This window comes from Filicampus tigris, chromosome 7 (assembly GCF_054856515.1).
Source record: "Filicampus tigris isolate MCC_2025a chromosome 7, RoL_Ftig_1.0, whole genome shotgun sequence".
NCBI lineage: Eukaryota > Metazoa > Chordata > Actinopteri > Syngnathiformes > Syngnathidae > Filicampus > Filicampus tigris.
Window position 1 is genome coordinate 1,738,790 of NC_141223.1, and position 22,064 is coordinate 1,760,853.

General features: G+C 41.5%; 2 protein-coding genes across 13 annotated transcripts in view; one reads left to right on the forward strand and one right to left on the reverse strand.

Annotated features, from left to right (window-relative positions):
* The first annotated feature begins 117 nt into the window (after window positions 1–117).
* Window positions 118–16,853, forward strand: slc47a3 (solute carrier family 47 member 3). Of its 2 annotated transcripts, none has more exons than XM_086035285.1 (17): window positions 118–537; window positions 2,647–2,857; window positions 3,918–4,153; window positions 5,949–6,097; window positions 6,199–6,241; window positions 6,488–6,532; window positions 6,608–6,705; window positions 7,277–7,374; window positions 7,879–7,992; window positions 8,072–8,139; window positions 8,214–8,322; window positions 9,026–9,101; window positions 12,404–12,473; window positions 12,542–12,674; window positions 12,746–12,840; window positions 14,495–14,528; window positions 14,712–16,853. In XM_086035285.1, the coding sequence occupies exons 3-17, from the start codon at window positions 4,058–4,060 to the stop codon at window positions 14,939–14,941; spliced, it is 1,458 nt and encodes a 485-aa protein (XP_085891411.1). In that variant the 5' UTR covers window positions 118–537; window positions 2,647–2,857; window positions 3,918–4,057; the 3' UTR covers window positions 14,942–16,853. The 2 variants fall into 2 exon arrangements, with proteins under 2 accessions (XP_085891411.1, XP_085891410.1); XM_086035284.1 differs by lacking the exon at window positions 2,647–2,857 and having other exon boundaries at window positions 3,918–4,019; window positions 4,085–4,153.
* The window catches only part of LOC147144340 (multidrug and toxin extrusion protein 1-like), a 32,725-nt gene continuing 14,315 nt past the window's right edge, over window positions 3,655–22,064 (reverse strand). For 2 of the 11 annotated variants that reach the window (XM_086035278.1, XM_086035273.1), the window contains 3 exons: window positions 21,762–22,033; window positions 17,083–17,316; window positions 14,984–15,504 (listed from right to left, as the gene is read on the reverse strand). In XM_086035278.1, the coding sequence (XP_085891404.1) occupies window positions 15,265–15,504; window positions 17,083–17,316; window positions 21,762–22,033 (746 nt within the window). In that variant the 3' untranslated portion in view covers window positions 14,984–15,264. The other 9 variants (XM_086035282.1, XM_086035281.1, XR_015087425.1 and 6 more) reach the window with 8 other exon arrangements.

Consider the following 22,064-nt stretch of genomic DNA (forward strand, 5'->3'; position numbering starts at 1 on the left):
TAACTTGCTTGCAAACAAATTGAAGTATAAGCAGCACTTAAATGCAAAGGGTTTTTTAAAAAAGTACACTGGCTCCATCTCCTGGCAAAATGCAGATAGCAATAAGGAAGTTGAGTACTGTACCTGCTGATTTGGGAACAAGATGGCAGCCCATATCAGGGCTTTAGGCGGAGTTTGCTCAACGTACTTGAGCAGTTTAGTTCTTCATTGCTCGATTCTGATTCCTCCACACATCGCCAATTTAGATAGCTAGTTTGCCCACGGACTAACTTCTCACTCGATGCTCGCAAAAAAAAAAAGATGATTATTTTTTCTTGATCTCTATAGTTTGGCATCACTGACTGATAACTTGGTGCATTCTCTTTTGCCGGACGAAAGGTAGACTAGCCTTTTTTTTTGGTGCAAATGATGATGGAAAGCTCTTCATCGCCGTCGTGGTCCTGGAGAAGAGCTTGTTTTCCGCGGAGAATATGCCCATTACTTCCCGTCGGCTTCGGGGCTGAACTCAAAAACCTGTCAGTGTTGGCTGTGCCTGCGGTAAGTAACCACTGATATTTATAATTACAAACCATGACAATAAGCGCTAGTAAATCAATCACAATGTAATGTACTGGAAAAGACACACCCAGCAATGAAAATTAAACCAGCCTTGAAATTCTAATTTCAAACACCCTAGTTTTATATCCTAACCCTCGTTCAAACACTTCAACCCTAACCCTCGTTAAACCTTCAAACGATGGCTTTAAACCGCACTTTGAAATCCTATCCAGGCCTGACACCCTAACTTGAAACTCCTTATTAATTTGATACAATAAATTGAAACCCTAAAGTTGGCTTGAAATCATACTTTGAAACTCTAACCCGGTCTTGAGACCCTAATTACAAATAACGGCTTTTGTTTGAAACCCTATACTTAGCTTGAAACCTTTATTTCAAACCCTACCACCGGCTCTTAACCCAACTTTCAGCTCCTAACCTCCTAACGCTTGAAACCTTAACTTGACACCCGACCCCCTGGTATGTAACCATAATTTCAACCCTAATCCTTGTTTCAAACCTTTACAATGGTTTGAAACCCTATTTTGAAACCCTAATCCTCACTTGGAATCCTGATTTGAAGCCAAAGCCTTGGCATAAAAACATAATTTCAAACCCTATTCCTTGTTGAAAACTCTGACCCAGGCTTGGAACTCAGATTGTCGATAGAAACCTTTTGGACTGATTTTACTTGATTGAACTTGACATGATGATAGTATTCATTTTCAGGAAGAAGAATCCACTGGAATGATTTTCTACTTATTGGAGGAATGTTTTTTATGGTAGTCCAAACGTGAGGGAAATGCTGATTTTTGTACTGTTTGTACTGTGTTTTGTGCAGACTTTGCGTCTAATTTATTAAAAAACTGTACAGTAAAATCAGTCCAAACTTCGTATGCTGATAGAATGGGCCACCTGGAAGAAGAATCCACTGGAATGATTTTCTACCTATTGGAGTAATGTTTTTTATGGCAGTTCGAACGTGATGCATTGTGCACTGTATTTTGTGCACAGTTGCGACATGCGGGAAAGCATTTACCGTAAGCTTTGGAATACGCGCGCACTCAAAAACGTAGGAGCGGATAGCTTGACCACGGATAAACGAGAGCGTGATAGCTTGACCGCAGCAGCACATCAGTCATGAATGAACACCTTAAGCGAATTCACTCAGGAGTACTACTGGAAGACGAGAGAAAGCAGAAAGCTGGAGTATCCTTAGTCTATCTTACTAACTAATATCCCCCGGTTTTACTGAAATTGCTGTTGTGTTCGACGTATTAACCTGCATCGTTATGTTTCATTTCTCGAAGCAGCGGTTTGCAGTCAAAGTTACGCCGTGTTGTGTTTCAACTTTGTGCATTATGTAGCTAACGTTCGCAGAGCTATTTCACAGTAACACGCAAAATCCGTTACCTGCTCCGGAAAGCTCTCTGTGGGCACTGGGCGCAGCACAGCATGCAGATCGTATGCCCTTGGAGGATGTCCGGAATTTTGGGGGGCAGTAATGGCGGATGCAGACAATCGCGGGAGCTCTGAAATAAGTAATGGCAGTGAAAAAGACGACGCGCTTGTCGACTTTGAACCAGGGGAACCAGTCGAACGTGATATATAGTTAAGACATATGTTTATAAACAATGACGATATCGACGACTTTGTAACAGAATAGAGGATGGTAATTACCACTCGATTTTTAAAAAAATGAAAACTAGTGCTTCTCTTCCGCTGACACTTTATTTTTACATTTTTGATTCAAACAGTGAAAAATAACAAACTCAGTCCTGTGTGAAAGCCACGTCTAAGCTCTCAAATTCTTTTGCAATGATGTTTCTATCTGCTACAGGGGCTGAGATATTAATTATTTTGGAAGTGTTGAATTTCTGGGAAAACGTCAGTTTTTAGAGGTTGATTCCAAAGTCGACCTTAGGTTCTTGAGAGACGCTTCGCCAGGCGCTTTAGGCCTTAATGGGTTCAAATACTAATTCCTCACCAAAAACCCTCAAAGTGGTGCTTTCTTCCCTTCCACCCAACTCTTGAGCATTCCTGCTTTCAAAACACCAATGCCCAATTCAAGAAAGCGATTGGCTCCTCAATCTTATACCGCCCCTGCAGACTAAACACCCCGACAAGCGGATCCGGGAAAGCGGCGCTATGAGCGGTCATCTCGGCCGAGGTGGCAGACCATTCAGCGGCTGTTTGTCTGTGATCGTCATTCCTAAGAGGACTGCATGGCGAACCTTGGCCAGTACAAAAGTGGATTGGCTGCGAGATTAAACATTGAACATTTTTTACCACAATCAAATCGGCTGGAGAGGCCAGAGCTGTAAGTAAATCAAACCGCTAGCTAAAGCTAAACGATGACATAATATTAGCCTTAATGCACTAACCTTTGCTTCGATGTCAAGCACGATATGTCAGATGTATTTTGTGGTAGAAAAAAAAAAAAAAACTTACTTGTTACACACATGATCATGAGCATGGATGGATAGTACATCAATGCTGTATAAAGGATGCCACTTTACTCTTGGAAAAATAGCCACCAAAATAACTCATGTTTCATAAGAAATTAGATCGCCATTGTGCCAAAAGTAATATGTAATCATACCGAAAGTTAAAGCGGAAGTCAACCCAGACACATTTTTTTCAAGCATATGTTCCCAGCAGGCCCAATAGTTGGAACACGGCATTCTGATTAATTTTGCGTTTGTGGAATATAAATTAACCCATTAAGGACGGGAGCGCATAACCGCGTTTCTACCACTAGAGCTGAGAGCGCCGTTGCGTCTTTCTTTCTCTTAATGGGTTAAGCAGCAAAATGCACTCGTTTTTAGCCATCACTGGGGGCGGCCATTTTGTCTTCTGTCGACTGAAAATGACATCCCAACTGCTCACCATGACCAATCACGGCTCAGATTCAGAAAACAGGTCAGCCGCGATTGGTCGTTGTCAGCAGTTGCGATGTCATTTTCAGTCGACAGAAGACAAAATGGCCGCCCCCAGAGATGGCTAAGAACGAGTGGATTAACACTTATTCCACAAACGCAATATTTATCAGAATGCCGTGTTTCAACTAGTGGGCCTGCTGGGAACATATTTTTGAAAAAAACATGTTTGGGTTGACTTCCGCTTTAACTGTGGAAAGTTTAAAATAGCATCATACCGGCCCTTTAACTTAAACAAAAAAAACTAACCTAGCTCGAACACATGACGTAACCTCATTCCATGTTTAAAACCGTAACCCTAACTTACAACTTTAACTCAGGTTTGAAACCAGGCACCCAGGCTGAAAACCCAAATCTCCCCTAGCCTTGTTTAACACCTTAACCCTTGCTCGAAACCCAAACTGAGGTTTACAAGCCTAACAACTTTCATCCGTTACGCAGAGTCTGACCCAGCTCCTGGTGATCTCTGTGACTTTTGTCAGCGCTGCGTTCTGCGGCCATTTGGGAAGGGTGGAGCTGGATGCGGTCGCTCTGGCCACAGCTGTAAGTGTCATGTTATGCCACTGACCTGCACATCGTGAATGGACATGATCTCATTTCATCCACAGATTGTGAATGTCACAGGCATATCTATCGGTGTCGGGCTGTCATCAGCGTGTGATACTTTGATTTCTCAGGTATGAGAACTCTCCTCCATCCATTTGCGAGAGCCTTGATGCCAAGGTTGTGCGTCAGTCACTGCAATTCCATCGACTGACATCTACTGTCTGTGCCACCCGCTTTGGTCTCCTATATTGAAGGAATTGACGGATATATACACCAATGTGTAGCAGTGTATTTGCCAGAGGTGGTTTTTTCACGTTTCAAGTTACTGTGGGAAATCAAACAAGTCGAATCGCCACCAAATCTCTAGCAAGTCTTAAGTCAAGTTATATGAGCTTGTTCGGCACAAAATATGTTGGGAGTGATATGATGTTTTTTTTGATCGTAATACCAAAAAATAAATTGACAATGACATCTTTTGACATTTACCGGTACATCCACGCCTCTGGTAGTGTAGCGGTACACTCACCTGACTTGTGTGCGGGCAGCATCGAATCAGTTCCCGCACAGTGACGGTGTGTACGGTTGTTCGTCTCCGTGTGCCTTGTGACTGGCTGGCGACCGGGTTGACGGCATAGTCCGCCTTTCGCCCAAAGTAAGCTGGCATAGGCTCCCGCGACCCTGTGCAGGATAAGCGGTGTCGAAAATGACATGACATGACACATTTACAAAATGACGCAAACAACAAAAGGCTTTGAAAGAAATTCATATATACTTGTATTTTTTCGAAAAATGCACGTTTTTTTTTTGGTTTTACTAACATTTGCATGCGTTGACGTCGAGCAATGTATCCAACACTGTTACTGTGATGATAAACGATATTAAACGTACCGTTATCATCACATTTAAAACTACACAAGATTTTTACGGCGCAAAATCTGTTTCCCAAATATATTAGTGTGTGTCGATGGGTGAATCAGAGGCATTCATTGTGTACACTTTGTAGGAGTTCGCTTGATGACGCTCAGCAAAGTTCACCTATATTAGTTTAGGAGGGCCACGCCAAATCAAATATGACAGACACTCAACCGGATAAAGTAACTCAAGTGGAGTCTATTTTTGTATCCATGTCTATGGTTACGCTGGTATAGTTTCAAGATTACTAACTAACTAACTCCATGGTGTTTAATCTATCGTCTTCCCAACTAAATGCTTAACCGACGTGAATTTTAGTTCATATTTGGCCAGCAGTAGGGGAGCTAGAATGTCAAGCTAATCTAGCTGTCTTGGTTCACACTCAACAGTTCACACAGCTATCTTAACCTGCATCTGACAGATGAAGGTAAACGTCCTAGAGGTCAAGTCTCTTAGCAGATTAGATGCAAACCTTGCATGTTGCTATTGTCTTTATCCCGATTTCATCAAAAAGATAATCCTTCGATCCAAATGTATTCACCTTTGGACAGTCCTACGTGTCTTGTTCATCAAGTCAGACTTAGCACTCGTCTCATCATAGCGTAGCTTACTGGTTGTCAGGTCAACAGGTCAACACAAAAAAATTACTTTTCTTTGAGAAACAAGAGGCAGAGTAAATTAAAAAAAAAAAAAGGTTTTCTAATGTACACAGAATGAAGCCATGGAGGTCAAGTCAACATCATGTTGAGTGTCATGAATGCCGAGTCAAAGTCAAGTCGAGTCTTACGCAAGTTTTAGAGCCAAGCAAGTCGCAAGTCATATTGTCTGCGACTTGAGTCGACGGGAGTCATTTGACTCGGGGGGGGGGGGGGGGGGGGGGGGGGGGAAGCTTTGGGTATAGCCGTCCACTATAGTGACTGGTGCACAACCATGATGTCGAGACTTGTGGTCAAAGAAGACAACAGTGAATAGTTGCCCACTGTTGAAAGTATTAAAAATAGAATTGTGTGTCAGACATACGGTGCCCGCAATCTCCTGAGAGTCGGGGTGATCCTGCAGAAAGCAATCCTCATCCTCCTCCTGACGTGTTTCCCATGCTGGGCCTTGCTCATCAACACCAAGTCCATTCTGCTGGTTTTGGGACAGAAACCGGAGGTGGCAAGGTCAGCGGACGGCGGCGTTTCTTCTTCTTCTTCTTCTTCCTTTATGTTCAGCTTTTTAAAAACGGTGTCTGTCACTTTTGTGGTCATCGTCTCCTCCTCAGGTTGACGCACTTGTACGTGAAGATCTTCATGCCAGCACTTCCTGTGAGTATTCGCAGAGGTCACAGAAACGATGACTGAATCCTGAATAATGATAATTCTGGAAAAGAGATTCAGTACAGGATCTTCATCCAAAAATTCTAAAGGCCGTCCCTCCAATGTGTCCTTGTTTTTTTCTGGCTTTTGAGACCCATAAATTCTTGTCAAGAAACTTCTGTAGTAACATGGTGCCCAGAAGTAGTACTCTTCTGTTTTTTGTGTTCCGTTAAATGTAGATATCTTTGTTTACAGGTTACATTCATGTATGAACTGCAGTCGAGATACTTGCAAAACCAGGTAACTTGTGCTCAGTCTGAACTGGCGTCCCAATATACTGTAAACCTCTCAAAACATCTTGATCTTCTATTTCAGGGGATCGTCTGGCCACAAGTGATCACAGGCGTTGTGGCCAATCTCATCAACGCCCTCATAAACTACGTCCTTCTCTTTGCATTAAACATGGGAGTTGTGTAAGTATTGAGCACTGAAACTGCTTCGCTTCTCCTTCCTTGTTACTAACAATATTCAGTTTAGAAATGTTTTGTTGTGACTGGAAAAACTGGTCCAGCCCACGAAGCCAATGTCACTCATCACTATGACATTTTGGTAAATGTCAATTGTGAGTAGACAATTTTATAATTCCAGATCCGGGAAGTCACTTTGGCTCGAAACAATGTTAGAGTTATGCACTCATGCTGTCAATGTCCAGGGATCCTTTAAAAGCAAACAGTTTTTGTCCAATCCCGAGCAAATTTGAACCTTGTATACATAGTACGAGACAGTTGGATGAGGCTAAATTGCAAGGCGTGAAGAGTTTTTGTCATAGCGTGTGAGCGGAGCATGATGGCAAAGGTTGATCACTCACCATACAACCCAGAAAGCCACTTAAGTCCAATCTCGCCCAACCGTCTTGTTTGCCATAGACTGTTGTCAGAAACGTGTCGGTGTTTCTTCAAAGTTGACATTGCTCGTTCATTCCTAATGTTGACGCTCGACTCATTTCTGCAAATTTAAATCCCCTAATTTAAATGTCCTTGGCAGAGGTTCTGCTCTTGCCAATACCGTGACACGGTTTTCCATGGCTGGCATTCTCTTCGTTTTCATCTTGTGGAAAGGTCTTCACAAGGTCACCTGGGGAGGTGAGTGCAACATGCTGTGGTGGAGATGTCAAGTCATTGATATCCACCAGGCGTTCTTTCAGGAGGGTGATTGTATGACTTCCAATCAACACTTGTTGAAGGCTGAGAAGAAATTTCATATAGAGTCATCTGACAAGAAAAAAACAAACAGAAAAAAAACACTGGGTCATTTTCCTCAATCCACTCACTGGGTAGCTGTGGATTTTGAGTGAATCGGGTTACTTTGACCCATTTTGGATGAATTATTTTGACGCAGCAGACTGGGTGAAGACGTTATAGATCCTAAACTCATCAGTATGGGAGGTTTTTACTCCTCCTGGATCAAAATCTTCCCCCAACAGGCTGAGTCAATTCGAGTTACTTTTAACAGAGTAATTTTGAGAATGTACAGCAGAAAACAAAGTCTGAGTCGAAGACCAGAGTAGGACAGTAGAGCTCGCAGCACGGAGGGATGAAATCTTTTGATATGAATCCAAATCAAGCTTTTGAAGTACTTGTCTGCAGGTTGGTCCAAAGACTGCCTACAGGACTGGGGCTCATTCATCCACTTGGCTCTCCCTGGCATGGTCATGATGTGCGTGGAGTGGTGGTCCTTTGAGATTGCCATTTTACTAGCAGGTATTGTCAACCACCATATTTTGGCAGGCTAAATTTGGTCAGCAGCAAAATGAAATCCATTTCCCCCCCGTCTGGACAGGTCTCGTAAGTGAGGTAGAACTTGGAGCTCAGTCAGTCGTCTATGAACTCTCAAACTTTGCTTACATGGTGATTTGAACTCAACTTTATGTCAGATATCGACAGTGAGGGATGACTAATGTACTGTTGTGCTTTTCTGTCAGCTTCCTCTGGGCACCAGCGTGGCAGGATCCATAAGAGTGGGAAACGCTCTGGGAGCTGGAGACTCCCAGCTGGCCAAGTTGTCTGCAAAACTGTGCATGTTCTGCGCAAGTTAGTCTGACTGCAAACGCTGCTTCTTCTGTCTCTGCATTTCTTGGGCCAACCAGGCTACTACATACAGTACCAAAAAGTGCTACATTACTCTCTTAATTTTACTCTTGCCAATTCTCGTGCATCCTGTCAGGATGAACATGCGTGTCGGATTTCGAATCAATGGGATGCACTGGTGGCGGGTATGGATATTTTCTTCCTAAGACGCCATATGAGATGCTACTGCAAAAACGACTTTCTAAAGATTCAGCATGTCAAGGCAAAATATGCTTTGTTCTTTGTCGGATCTCTTTTCTCAAAGGGGCAATTTTTGTTAGCGAGCTTTTATTACTGCAAGTTTAGCTTAAATTAAGGGGCTGACTGCATTATTGCACTAAGCTATGATCGATTCAAGCAGTTTTTCTTGTATGAGTACAGATCTACTTCTTTGCTATAGATACATTGGTTTTAAAACATCCGTGTTCATAAGGGTAGCTTTGTGTACTTGTTTTCATAAACCTTACGTAGACAACATTGCCTGCTCTATTAGCAGATGATTTCGCTCAAATTAAGCAATACTGTTCTCCTTTTTATGATTTGTTTTCTCATTTCTTTAAGTTGTGTTTTTGAACTTTGGGAGGGTGGCTATGACTTGTATGTACATACACTACAGTGTGTATTGGAGTGGCGCCAAACGGATTGAACTTTCCACCTTTCCCCACAGTGTCAGTCTCTGTTTGCTTGGCGGTAATTGTTGGCAGCCTGAGGCATCACATTGCTTTAATCTTCACGTATGACGAGTGAGTACATAATTAATGACTCTTCTTATTGAATATGATAACGCTTTGGTTACACGCATGCAGCTTTCCCTGCGATATGTTGATCTTGGCTTACTTATTCTTGTAAATATTCATTTGTGATTGCCCTTGGCAGCTGTGCTCACTTGTTTGGTTCACTTACAAACATGGATAGAGCGAAATTTAGTCACTCTATTCAGGCACTGCCCAGACTTTCCCACATCATGTTAATACTTGGGTGTGCCGCCCAAGAAGTTTTCAAGAGAATTTAATAGAAAAAAAAAAAAAAATATATATATATATATATATATATATATATATATATATATATATATATATATATATATATATATATATATATATATATATATATATATAAAATCCCCCCTCCCCCCCAAAAAAAAAAAAAAACAAGAGCAAAAATGTGACGAGTTGGCCAATTTGTCGCTCTCGCGGAGCGCGCCACATCTACGCAGCCGCTTTGCCGCGCATCTTTCCAAAATCCAAAGCTGCCGAGTGCGGTTTGTCGGCTTTGCAAGGAAGCCTCGCAGAGTTTCCATTCAAACTTCTGTCAAAAGTGCAAAATCTCAACTATATACCATGTTTGAATGGTCTCAAAAGGGCAACTTAAACCATACTTAGGGTAAGTCGATCACACCATACTTTTCATGATTATTTTTGTCACGTTCGATGAAGAGGTTGTGGTTGCCGTTCTGTTACATGGTCATTCAAATTCTGTCCCCAGACTCTGTGCACTTCATGCTTGCAAAGCACTTTGTGCATATAAAATGTAACCACCCAACTACATAAAAAAAACACCACTAGTTGTATTTGAATTGCTGAGTTTATGTTTGACAAAGTAAAAAAGTAAAGTCTCAAGGAGAAGTCTCCGGAAGTCATGCCCGAACAGTCACATCAAGTCGGCACAGTTGGCAGAAGGAAATTTGGTATCATGAGGAGACACCACAAAAAAAGTTCCAGAAAGACTGAAAGAAAGTCTAATTTTAGTTATTTTAGTTTGAAGTTACCAAGTCATGTTGGCCATTTCTGGGGTTCAATCAAATACGAACTTGAAGAAACTTTGTAAGATTTGAATCATACACTAAAGAGATGATCAAGGTCCCTCTATTTTTTTCATACAAACACCACTCAAAACTTAGGAAGTCTGTAATTATGCTAAATACAATGCATTATGTATGTTTCAAAATACAAAATGTCACAAAAGCACAAACGTTACACAAGAGGCAACACAGCAAAACACATGGGACAAAATAACAGTTACTAGCAGCTACTTTACTAAGTTCAAATAGCATTTAACATTTATGCTGATAAAGTTCAGCAACTAAGCAGCTCTAACAGGTTCCTGCAAGTCATCCAGCCTGAAATTTATGTGGGGTTAATCGGAGTCATCAACTTAGTCGGACAGGTTGAAGGCCACATTCACGGTGGGAAAAGTTTGAAACGATAAAGCTTGATCCAATTTTTGAAGTCACAAAAACCTGGCATTTAAACAGGCGTGTACCGACTTTTTATACCCACTGTTTTCTTGTTTATTTTTATTGTGCACAGTGATGGTTATGAATAGCTAGCAAGAGGAGCTATCGCATTAATTGTAGGCTGACACATACGGTACATTTACGGAGTGCGGCGTAGACTTTTTCAATCACTAACACAGCCTTTTACCATCTGAAAAACATCATTGAAGGGTTGCGTGTTCAAAGCTGACCAGGAGGATCTTATCCATGCTTTTATCTCCAGTAGACTTGATTATTTTAACCGTTACCATGCCTTCAAATTTGGGCTGGGTATCGATTCAGATTTCCAAAATCAATTCGATTTAATTCACTAAGGCTCGATTCGATTCAAGATTTCATGCGGTACCAATTTTACTCTCATATGGAAGACATTCTCAGGAGAACCAATGCTGCAAAATAAGATTTTTTTCCCCTCCCTCTTATCTGTGTCAATGAGAAGGATAAATGTGAAGTTTGACTTACTCAGGGCAGATGCCATGGCTGGCCACGCCACAGTGCTGTCCACGGTCTTTGTCCTTGGTTTTGGCTTGCTGATTAGCTACTCAAGGTTAATCCAAGATCAATTATAATCCAAAGAAAGCAATCAACATATCGTGCAGAAATATATAATCACTATGAATCAATTATGTTGGTCATATATCCTAAAATCAAATTTCTTGTATTACTCAATGTATATTTCTATTACTTAAAGTATCTATCATGTACAATTTAACCATCACAGACAATACAATATATAAAATGATTTGGTAGACAAAATTGGAGTAAAGCATTTCACGTTCGGTATTTTAATAATTGAAATGAATCACTTTCAATGAGCAGTGAACATTTTTAGATGTTATATAACCAAAGCGATTGAGGTAACATCAATAATAGCACTTCAGCTTACCTACCTTCACAATTAGCATCCAAAGAAGTAACCAGTTTAGTACATGTAATGTATGTGCTAGCATAGCGGTTAGCCACGATTGTCGTTATCATCTTGCTAATCAACAATTAGCATCCCCTTCTACTCATTTTATCACAGTAAAATATGACACAACATAGCGAAACAGAGTTCAGCACTTATAAGACTCTGGTGGGTTTTGACAGATTTCTTTACCAAGACATAGATAAGATAAAACATCTTATTATAGCACATTAGCGTAGAGGTCTAGCCTCGTAGCAAACATGAGGGCTTGCTTGCCGGAGCTCAAGGGCTTATTCGATGGAAAACAGCTCCTCACGTCAATATACATGTACACTTTGTTGTCCTAAAAAGCAAGCAACTCACTAAATTCGGATATGAGCGAATTAATCATTGTTTTATCTGATTTTCACGGGAGATTGCTTTGTTTGATCACGGTGCTGACAAGACGTGACTCCTTAACCATGTTTTAGAGATATGCGCCACCTTGTGGAGGAATACGGTATTACCTCCAAAGCGCATACAAAAGTTTTACAATCATACGTTTTTTACAATGCAATACAACTTTATTTACATAGCGCATTTCATGTGGGTTTCATATCCCCATCCCCATTTCATAACCACAGCTCTACTACAAATGTGTGGATTGTTTCTATCATTGTGCAAGTGGGTGGTTATTATAAATAACCAGCAAGAAGAGTCATCACATTAATTATATGATAAGTACAGTGTGCACCTGTATGTCCATTCATGACTTTTTTTCTGGGTTATTTCTACTCATTCTCTTTATATCTAATGTCATTAATATTTTGATTGTCATATGTTGTCATTGTCCTTGTGTTTCTAACAGCTTGTGTTTCCAACAGACAAATACAGCTAAAGGTCGCTGAGGTTGTGATGTTTTACACTCCGTTCATCCTGATGGATGCAACTGTGGTAAGCATGTTTAACTTATTTAAATATTAAATTATGATTTAGCGGCATTGTTGAGTGTGTTTTCACAGGCGGCCGCAGGAGGGATTGTCAGAGGAATAGGGAAGCAAAAAGTCGGAGCACTCTGCACCATACTGGGTTATTATGGGGTGTGTCTACCTGTCGGAGTGCCGCTGATGTTTGCAGCCAAATTAGGAATCAAGGGTACGTCCTCTTCATATGTTTTGGATTATTTTGACAAACTTCACTCTCTGTCTTTAACGACTTGTTTGCAGGTCTGTGGACAGGTTTCTGTTGCTCGTTGTTGCTTCAGTGCTGCTTCATGGCTGTCTACTTGGCAAGGATAAACTGGGAGCAAGTTACACTTGAGGTAATCAATTGTCTGCAAATTTGATCAACAATGGTGCTTTGAAATACGAGTTAAATTAGTTGCGTGACCACGCCCATAACTCAAAACAGCTGCATCTCAAATCATTTCTCTCCATTGAAAATGAGTGCAAATGCCATTAGTCCATTCCAGACTACGACAAAAAAATATTATAAAAAAAGTATTTTTTTTTCTGAAGAAAAAATGGTACACTAATGTTGCATTATAAAAACACAGTAGTAACATAATTAAATAGAATGTAAACAGTTGCCCCCTCAGGTGTATGTGCCTTGGCCAACTGGGGGCAGTATAAGACAGCACCATATCTAAAAAGAGCTTGGCCAACTCGCTCGACCGGCGCCATCTTGCAGCCCAGCCTGCATGATGCACACGATTCGACAGTACACACCTTACCGGTGTGCCTTTTTAATTTTTTTTTACTGTTCCCTAAATAATCAGAATTTCATCATGAAAACTGCCATACATATGGACTGGAAGGCGATCTTGCCGCTGGTTTTTCTTATTTTGCCCGATTAGAACAAATGAGCGGGTCATAACGGGCCGTGGGCAGCAGAAGATCAATGCCCGCAAACCTTTTTCTGGTTTGATTTTATTCGGGAAGACCAAGAACCAATAGTGATTGTTTATAGTATTCTTATGAGTGACCACAAAACAAGTACATTTGCGGTACAAGCACTTTACAAATAATCCAAATTGAACTGGGCTTTTTGAGCACTGTAAATTTCAAAATTGTCTTACTACTCAGACCATTATTTTCAATCTTTCTCAAAATGACATTAACGAAATCTGTTCGAAAGACTGGAGTGCCCCGCCTGAGCTTTGTTTACTCAAACGGAACGTTGAGCCAGTAAGAATCACAACACACCCTTTATGAAACGGCTGAACTAATCGTCGCTTCCTTTATAGGTGGACAGACATCAAAAAGACTGCTGCAAAGCATCACACGAGGGGGTTATGTGATGTGGTGGCGTCGCTAAACCAACACCTATTCTTTTTCTATTCATTTTTATTCATTACGTCAGAGAGAATAAAAACTTCACACAGATAGGAGTTGGCATTTGGTTTCCAACTGTCCTGGCGACGCACTTTCTCGGCCCGTATTTTGCTTCTCTGAGTGTTTTCCCCCCCTTAGTTTTTTTTCCTTACACACGGGGAAATCTGTGGAGCTTGACGCTTTTGCCACTTCGCGTGACACCCGACAGCCATGCATGTGCCCATTTTTTTTCCTCCGCATTCCAGTAACCCCTCGCCACTTTGCGGTTCGAGTTTCGCGGTCTCAGTGCATTGCGGGTTTTCAAAAAGTACTCATCAAAAAATAAAAATGAAAAATACAGCCATTTTGCAGAAAGACTCGGAGGCTTTGTACACTCATCAAAAGCGCGTGATTGGTTCCCGGCAACGAGAGCACAAGTGGATTTATCCCGTGAGCCGATTGGCTGCGCATCATCGCAGCCTCTCGCTAGTCTGTTTTATGTTTAGCTTGGCGGGACACTTCAACTTCCAACGGTTATAAATAGATTGAAGCCTCTTTTTTTCAAGAATTGTACACTATGGCAGAGGTATTTCAAGGCACCACCACCACCACCACAGTAATCTTTTTCCTCTCATTGTTATTCATTTATTTCTTGCTTCCCAGGCTCAGATCAGAGCTGGAGTTAGCAGGAATTCAGGTAAGATGCAAAAAGACGCTTCTTAATATCTATCAATTAAACATTAAGCATGTCAAACACAAGAGTAAAATACAAAGAAAAACATCCCCAAAAGAAACACAAAAATCTATTTCAAATAAAAATTGAAATAAAGCATCCATAAAAGACATTGTTTTTGACTTAGTTATCGCTCCCCCCCAACAGTAGACTCGCAGCATCAAAGTGATGCACTTGAGCTGTTGCTCACCAAGGAGAAGGAGACGCAGGAGGAGGAGGAGGAGGAGGAGGAAGAGGAGGAGGCGGCGGCGGAAGTGAGCGCTGCAGACCAAGGGAACTTAATCCTGCGTCGGGGTCTTCTTGTCCTTCTCATGATCTTTATTCTGGCTGCTGGGATTGTGGTCAACCTGCTGTTGACCAACCACCTGGCCACATGATCCGTTTGGCAGTCTATGAAGCTCCTTTGAAACCCGATAGGATTAGTCTCAATATTACAATTTTATTTTCTTGTGTTTTGTTCCTTTTACTGTATCAAAGTTTTTACATTTACATCAGTTGTGGTAGGCAGACAGACAGATCAGGGGTCCCCAACCAGCGGGCCGCGGACCGGTACCAGGCCGCAGGCCAATTTGGACCGGGCCGCGGGGGGCCACACAAAAAGGCGCAGTCCTTCCGAATCTATTTATTATCTGAGGCTGAAAAACATTTTATTTGGAAATGCGACCCGATTCTCTCTGTTATCTTTGACTGTTAACGCATGTCAAGTTGTCTCGGTCGCGTTAACGCTAATATTAAATGCACAAGCTAGCAAATGAGTCAAATGAATAGACGTATTTGGAAAGTTTCTTTGCAATGAGGAAAAGGCCCAGTGAGGAATTGAACACAAGAGCCTATGCCCAAGAAGAAAAACAAGGATACATTTCACAGACAATACCAGAGGCCCTCTCTCCATAACAATATGTGCAGTCAAGTGTTTCCTCCTCTGGGCGCGCTTCACAGCCTGGAAAAACAAAGACACATATCAAAACAACAATACAATACTAGAGAATGCAATTTCTGTACAAATTGCCTTTGAATACTGGGAGCTGATGTTGAACTGAAAAGCTGTGCAATGGGTTTGTTGACATTTGCAAAATGAGACTCAAACTTGGAATGTAACGTTTGAATCTGTCGAGAAATGTGGAAGGAGTTTGAGTATGTAAAACATTTCTTAATTCAGGAATTTTACTGTGAAAACGTGGGAAATTTGCTCATATGATAAAGATGTACAGAAGTGAATAGGCAAATATCTCTAAATTTGGCAATTTTACAGAAAACATTTGTGGAATGTGATGTAACGTCAACAAGATCTCCTGAATGAGTTTAACATTTCAAAGTTGGAATGTTTTGAATCAGTCCAGAAACGTGCACACACTGGGTTTATATATATATATATATATATATATATATATATATATATATTTATATATATACACACACACACACACACACCTACACGGTTGTGATTAGCCTTCTGCCTAGCAACAAATGACAGAAAATGTTGATGTGACAAAGAAAAACAATCAGTGTATTAAAAAAAAAAAACTCATTTAAAAACAGACGAATTCAAAATTTTGATCACGACAGGACACAAAAAGTCCAGGGAGTCCATGTCATGTTCGTTTTCAACAATGCTTTTAATCGGGGCTCCATTCGTGCTGTCTTTTCATAGATGTGGCGCACGCGTTTAACTAACTTAACCAAGTTGAAGTGTTCCGAATTGAGTAAACTGATTCAAATCAGGTGTTCTGGAACAGGAAACACACAGTTTCCTATCTCAGAGTAGAAACATTCAGATTTAAGGATTAGACTCAGAATTTGATGAACATGCTTTGTGAAATGGACCGCGGGTCACCAAAGACTCACCGCCCCAAGTTGACACGTGCAGCTTCTTCCGGCGAATGTAAGCAAACAACGAAGCACAGATGCTAGCCCGAGAGTGTGTTGGCAGCTGCGGATCCACTAGGGGGCGCACGCACACCGCACCACCGCACACTACTAATAGTGTGTGCGAATTGTTATGGATTGACTTCAACTAAAATGGATTTACTTTACTCCTAGATGGAGCCAGTGTAAGCTACACAATATGAAAAAACACGAAACACGCACACACAAAGGTATGAGAATAAAATGTTATACATATTTAGAGAAAATAACATAGTATTCTTCAGGGAATAAAGTTCTATTTTTTTTCATGGAAAATATATATAAAACTCATGTTTGTGCTTTGCGTATGGATGTATCATACATGATATTCTATTATATCTGGTATCATATTTGTAACTCTTAAAATGTGATATTTTATGTTCATCATTTTTCCTTTTTAATTATTTAAGAATTTGGATCGCTTTTTTTGGAGATTGGGTTTCTTTGGTGTTATGGGCTCCCGCGAAGGTGCGATTTAAGTCCGGTGCCGAATAAACAACAAATTGCAATCTTCAAGCACAATAACCAAAACGTTTTCCAATAGATAACTCTGCTCAATGAATGCATGCAGAATAAAGCATCCATATACACGCGTGCATACATGCCACCTTACCACCACAGGCCCGGCCATCTTCAAGATGTGGTCGACTTCTTCTCTGTGGCTCAGGGGCACCTGGATCCCTGATGGTCGCTCGATCCCGCCGCCACGTCTTTTTCGACACCACAACACTTCATGTGTCTTTTGACTTTTTTCATCTCTTGCTGTCGCTTCAAAAGCCACTTCCAGAGTGGCGCAAAGGATGGAGCGCTTGCTTGCTTGCTTCCTTTGGAGCCCCGCCAAGTGCAGCTGTAACAACGGAGAAAGTTGAAAACAAGACCACAGAGTGCGTGTTGCAATCCAAACTATAGCTCACAAGAATTCATCTCGGGCACTGTTTGGAATGAAAGAGCTTTCGCATTTATTCTCACATTGAACAAGCTGTAAGTCTGCTCAGCGAGGAAGAGATCAAGAAAACATTTTTTGAATATAGTACTTGTACATTTAAGTTGAGCTAGCATTCTTGCAGTTATTCTTCTGTAAAGCAGATTCTTCGCTTTTCAGCTTAGATGTTGATTGGTTGCACCAAATGACATGAAGTTATACAGAGATCCAAAAACAATAAATGCCACCAAAAATAAAATGCAAAACAAGCTTTCGTTAAGATTTTGCACATGTCTACTGAGCATTACGGATCTTGTACATTGTTTAAGTAACACTGTGAACTGTAACCGTTACCAGAGGAGGTTCCTCTGAGACCAGGATTTTTTTTCCATTTGGTTTTTACATGTTTAATTAATAGCTAACAGTTACTAAACAGCTAACAGTTAACTGGACTCCAGGCGCTGACTTGAACTTGAATCCAGTCAGCTCAGATTCTGCAATAACAAACAGAACACCTTCCTGATACAAACACATCCTTCTTATCATCGTAAATGATATCAGTTTGTGACCACATGCGCAAGTTACTTCCAACTCAGTGTGAGGAGACCTGAGCTTCCTCTCCACCAATCTGAGGGACATTGGCCACATGGCGGTCATGTTGCCAAGCTTGCCGCTCAGGTCTTGAAGAGGGCGGCTCATTTGTTTGCTCGGGAGGACTCAAGAGATCCCCAGCGGTGCCCCTCAGGGCTCCTTTTACTGGGTTAGCCTAATCCGCACACTTGGCCATAAGACCTTTGAATAAGAGTTTGTGGAGATGATGTAACACACTCAATTGCTTTTGCGAAGTATGAAAGACTTTTTGGGTGAGTGCAAAGCTGCAAACTGGTGACAATTCCATTATTGTTGTCAATGTGTTGAGTGCGTTACATTTGCAATTGAAGCCATGATTTTTGAAGTTAGTGCGCAACAGCGTATGATCGCAATCTAAGGTATAATACCAAATTGGCAGAAGCAGTTTGGTAACTCAAACATTGTGGCGTTCTTTTTTTTTTTTTTTTTAATATATACTTTTGAAAACTAGTCATCGCAGAGAGGCAAGAATTTCTTCTTTTTCTCCTACCTCAAGAAATGCTTCGCTTACCGTGTCATGCTGATTCTTCTTAAAATGATAATAGCATGGAAAACGTACACATTCTCATTGAAAATATTTTCAAATGAGTCACAGCTGCAAATTCAAAACTTGCAAGTATTTCATAAGTTTTCAAGCTTTGAATAGCATTATAGTCTGTAGTGACATTCCTTGCAGTTGTGCCATCAGACTATTGCAACTAATCTCAAATTAAACAGGCTTCTCTTTTGGATGCTAGCATTAGCTTCTACCATTGTCAATCAAGTTCAAACTGACCACTTTTTTGTGAAGAGTGTTATGATAAAATTGCATTTTTCTAGTTTTACATTGGTTGGACCACCTGAAATGGAAAGTCTACCCACCTACATACAGTTGAAAGTCGTTATTGGTATTTGACAAAGGTCTATAAGCCTTTTTAGCTTAGTCCCAACTAGGTTAGGGCCAGGGCCACATCACATATGGTCCTCTAGTTCAGTGTTTTTCAAACTTTTTTGAGTCAAGGCACATTTATTTCATTGAAAAAATCCCGCGGCACACCACCATCTGAAATTCTGAAAAAAAAAAAAGCTTATTTCAACAAAATATGTGTTATATTGTTTATATAAGCATTCTTAACATTGAAGAATGACGTTATATTATAACGTCTTGAATAGGAATTTAAGAAACACAAAGAAAAAAGCATTTTATAATGTCTCATATTGCTGCAGTACTTACTCAGTGCGAAACAAGGGCCTGTTTGGAACATGCGTTACTAATTCGCTTGTCGCTAAACAAAGACAATTACCTGGCTGCTGCTACCTACTGGTATGGAAGAGTACTACAATGATTACGCTGCGAGGCGCTAGACCGCACAAGCACACAAATTAGATCATTTCCCACGGCACACCTGGCAATATCTCGCGGCACACTGGTGTGTAAAAGCTCAACGGATAAGGCTGCGTCACCCTGACATTTAGGAATTGGAAATTGCTGGACAAACGGTTTGCTGTTATTTTAACAGCTATAAAACTATTGATATTAGAAAAGAAGCATTGTTAGAAAACGTCATGTAAAAATGGCTAAAAATACTTCATGGAATAGCCATTCGCGCTTGTGTTGTTATGTTTCTTGTTTACAAGTGCAGACCCCAAAAAATTCTACCCTTCTTCTATTAAGACCTTCAGAAATATATGCGTCAATTACTAATAACCCCGCCCCCCATATTTTTTCTTGGATTTCGTTGCTTTCGGTTATGTGGAGTGAGGTTCACACAACTGACATGAAGTGGCCATTGTTAAATTCCCATTTCCCAATAGCAAAAAGCATATACAGTATTATTTATTTCATAAATTAGAAAAGACATTCAGTCCCATTAGTTCATTTTGCTCAAGCCAAACATACTTAATTAAAAAAAAGAAAAAAGAAAGGAAACATAAGCTCAAATCAAACGAGTAAAAATGCACTTAAAGTGACCTTGAAGTGACACAAAGCAGCGCTGAGAATAAAGTGATGAATACTGAGAGTCTTCTCTTCTGTATGACCTCGATAAGAAACGCTGCGGAGTGCGCAAGTTTCCTGGCGTCTGTCTTCACCAGTCCAGCATTGTAACAGTTTGCAGGGGACTTTGTGTGCCATTGATGCTGGTGAGGTTGGCCTGAAGCAGCAGCGAGCGAGCGGGTGGCGGGACCAGGAAGTGCACGCAGATGCCCACAGCCAGGAGGCCCAGCGCCGTAACCATGGTGATGCCTCGGCGGAGGACCAGCTGGGAAACGGAGAGATGCCCGGCGTCCTCCTTGTCGCCGGGCAGACGCTTGGAGCCGCCGTCGGGACGCTGGCCGCTCACGTGCATGAAGCCCTCAACTGACTATCGTTTTTTAGCAGGAGACAGGCACAGATTGAACATGCTCAATCTGTAATCTCTTAGCTGGTCAGTTGGTGACTTAAGTAGTTAATCAGCTCGTCAGTCAATCAGTCAGTCATTCAGCCATTTAGTTACTTATTCAGTTAATTGGACAGTCAGTTCAGCAGTTAGTCAGAGATTTAGTCATTCAGTCAGTTAGTTATTTAGTTAGCTACATAGTCAGTCACTCATTTAGATAGTAAGTCTGTGAGCCACTCATGTCTGCTAGTTTAACTAGTTTAAGTTAGGTAGCAGGATCATTATTAATTAATCGGTTAGTAAGAGTCTGTCAGTCAATTCATTATTCAGTCACTAAATCAAAAATTGAGTTAGCTAGTTGCTTGGTATGTTAGTTAGTTGTCTAGTTAGTCAGACAGTTCATAAATCAGTCACTCAACTCCATTATTTAGCTAGTATGATGTTGTCATTTAACCCAGCGAGTCAGTATATTAGTAATAGTTAGTAAGTCAGTTAGTTATCTAGTAAGTCATTCGTTGGTCATTTAGCCAGTCAGTCGCTAATCAGGTAACTAACAGTATGAAAGTTAATTAGTTCTTTAGTCAGTTAACCAGTCCCTTCGTCAGTCACTAAGAGAGTCATTGGTCATTCAGTTGACCAGTTGGTCATTTAGTCAGTTCGTTGTAGTTTGTCAGGCAGTCAGCCAGCAAGTCGGGTGTTAGTCACATCGGTCAGAATTAGTTAGCTAGTTAGCCAAGCGGTTGGTCAGTCATTCAGTGAGTTAGCCTTTCAGTCTTAGTTCGATAGCTGCGGTGAATATGATCAGGTCCCCTCTTGTTGGCGGAAAAGAAGACAGCTGGATGTTGACAATGGTCAAGGACGACTCCGCTGACGCAGGCTTGCAGATAAGGAGGACTTTTTTTCTTGCAAGCTTTGCATGACAAATGCCGCAGCGCGAGATTTCACCAAGTCAATCTGGCAACCCGTCGACCCTCTGAGTTGGCTGTATCCACATTAGGATTGTTTGTTTTTGTTTTTGGAGGACTGTCTCTTATTTGCGATCCCCTCCTATAGCTAACGGCTGGAAGGGATTGGCCCCTTCACCCCGAATGTTGATGATATGATGAAGAATGTGACCTGCACTCTTGTTGACATCTGCAGAGTGAGGCCAGCACAGCTGCCCGCCGGGCATGGCCCGAACCGCCGCCGCGTTCCCGTCTGCGTATTTAGCCGGCCGGCCCAGCTCCGGAGGCCAACGTTCACGGTGAAGAATTATTGCATCAACAGATACGGCGCCAGGTTGCTCGTCAGTTTGTCGGACAGTCAGTCAGCCACAGTCAGTAAGATTTCAGTGGTGAGTTGGTCCGAGTCGGAAAAAAAAAAAAAAAAAAAGGTTTGACTTACCTTCTGCCGCGGTCGCGTCTGCTCTCCGCTTTGGTTATCCGCTGCATCGCTTGTGTTCAGTAACGGCACATTTGTCTTCGCCCGGGCTCGTGCCAGCGCCTGCCGACCGCACAAGCGAGACTTACTTGTTACTTGTTGTTTGTCGGAACTCACGGACGGGCCGGGCCGCGCACGCGCCTCCTCTGTGATGCTCTTCCAGTTGAGTTTGAATATGACCGCGACGAAGAAGGCCGATTGGAGAACCTCACAAATGAGGAGCCCCAGCCAAAAGCCTGCGGAATGAAAAACAACGACAACAAGTCG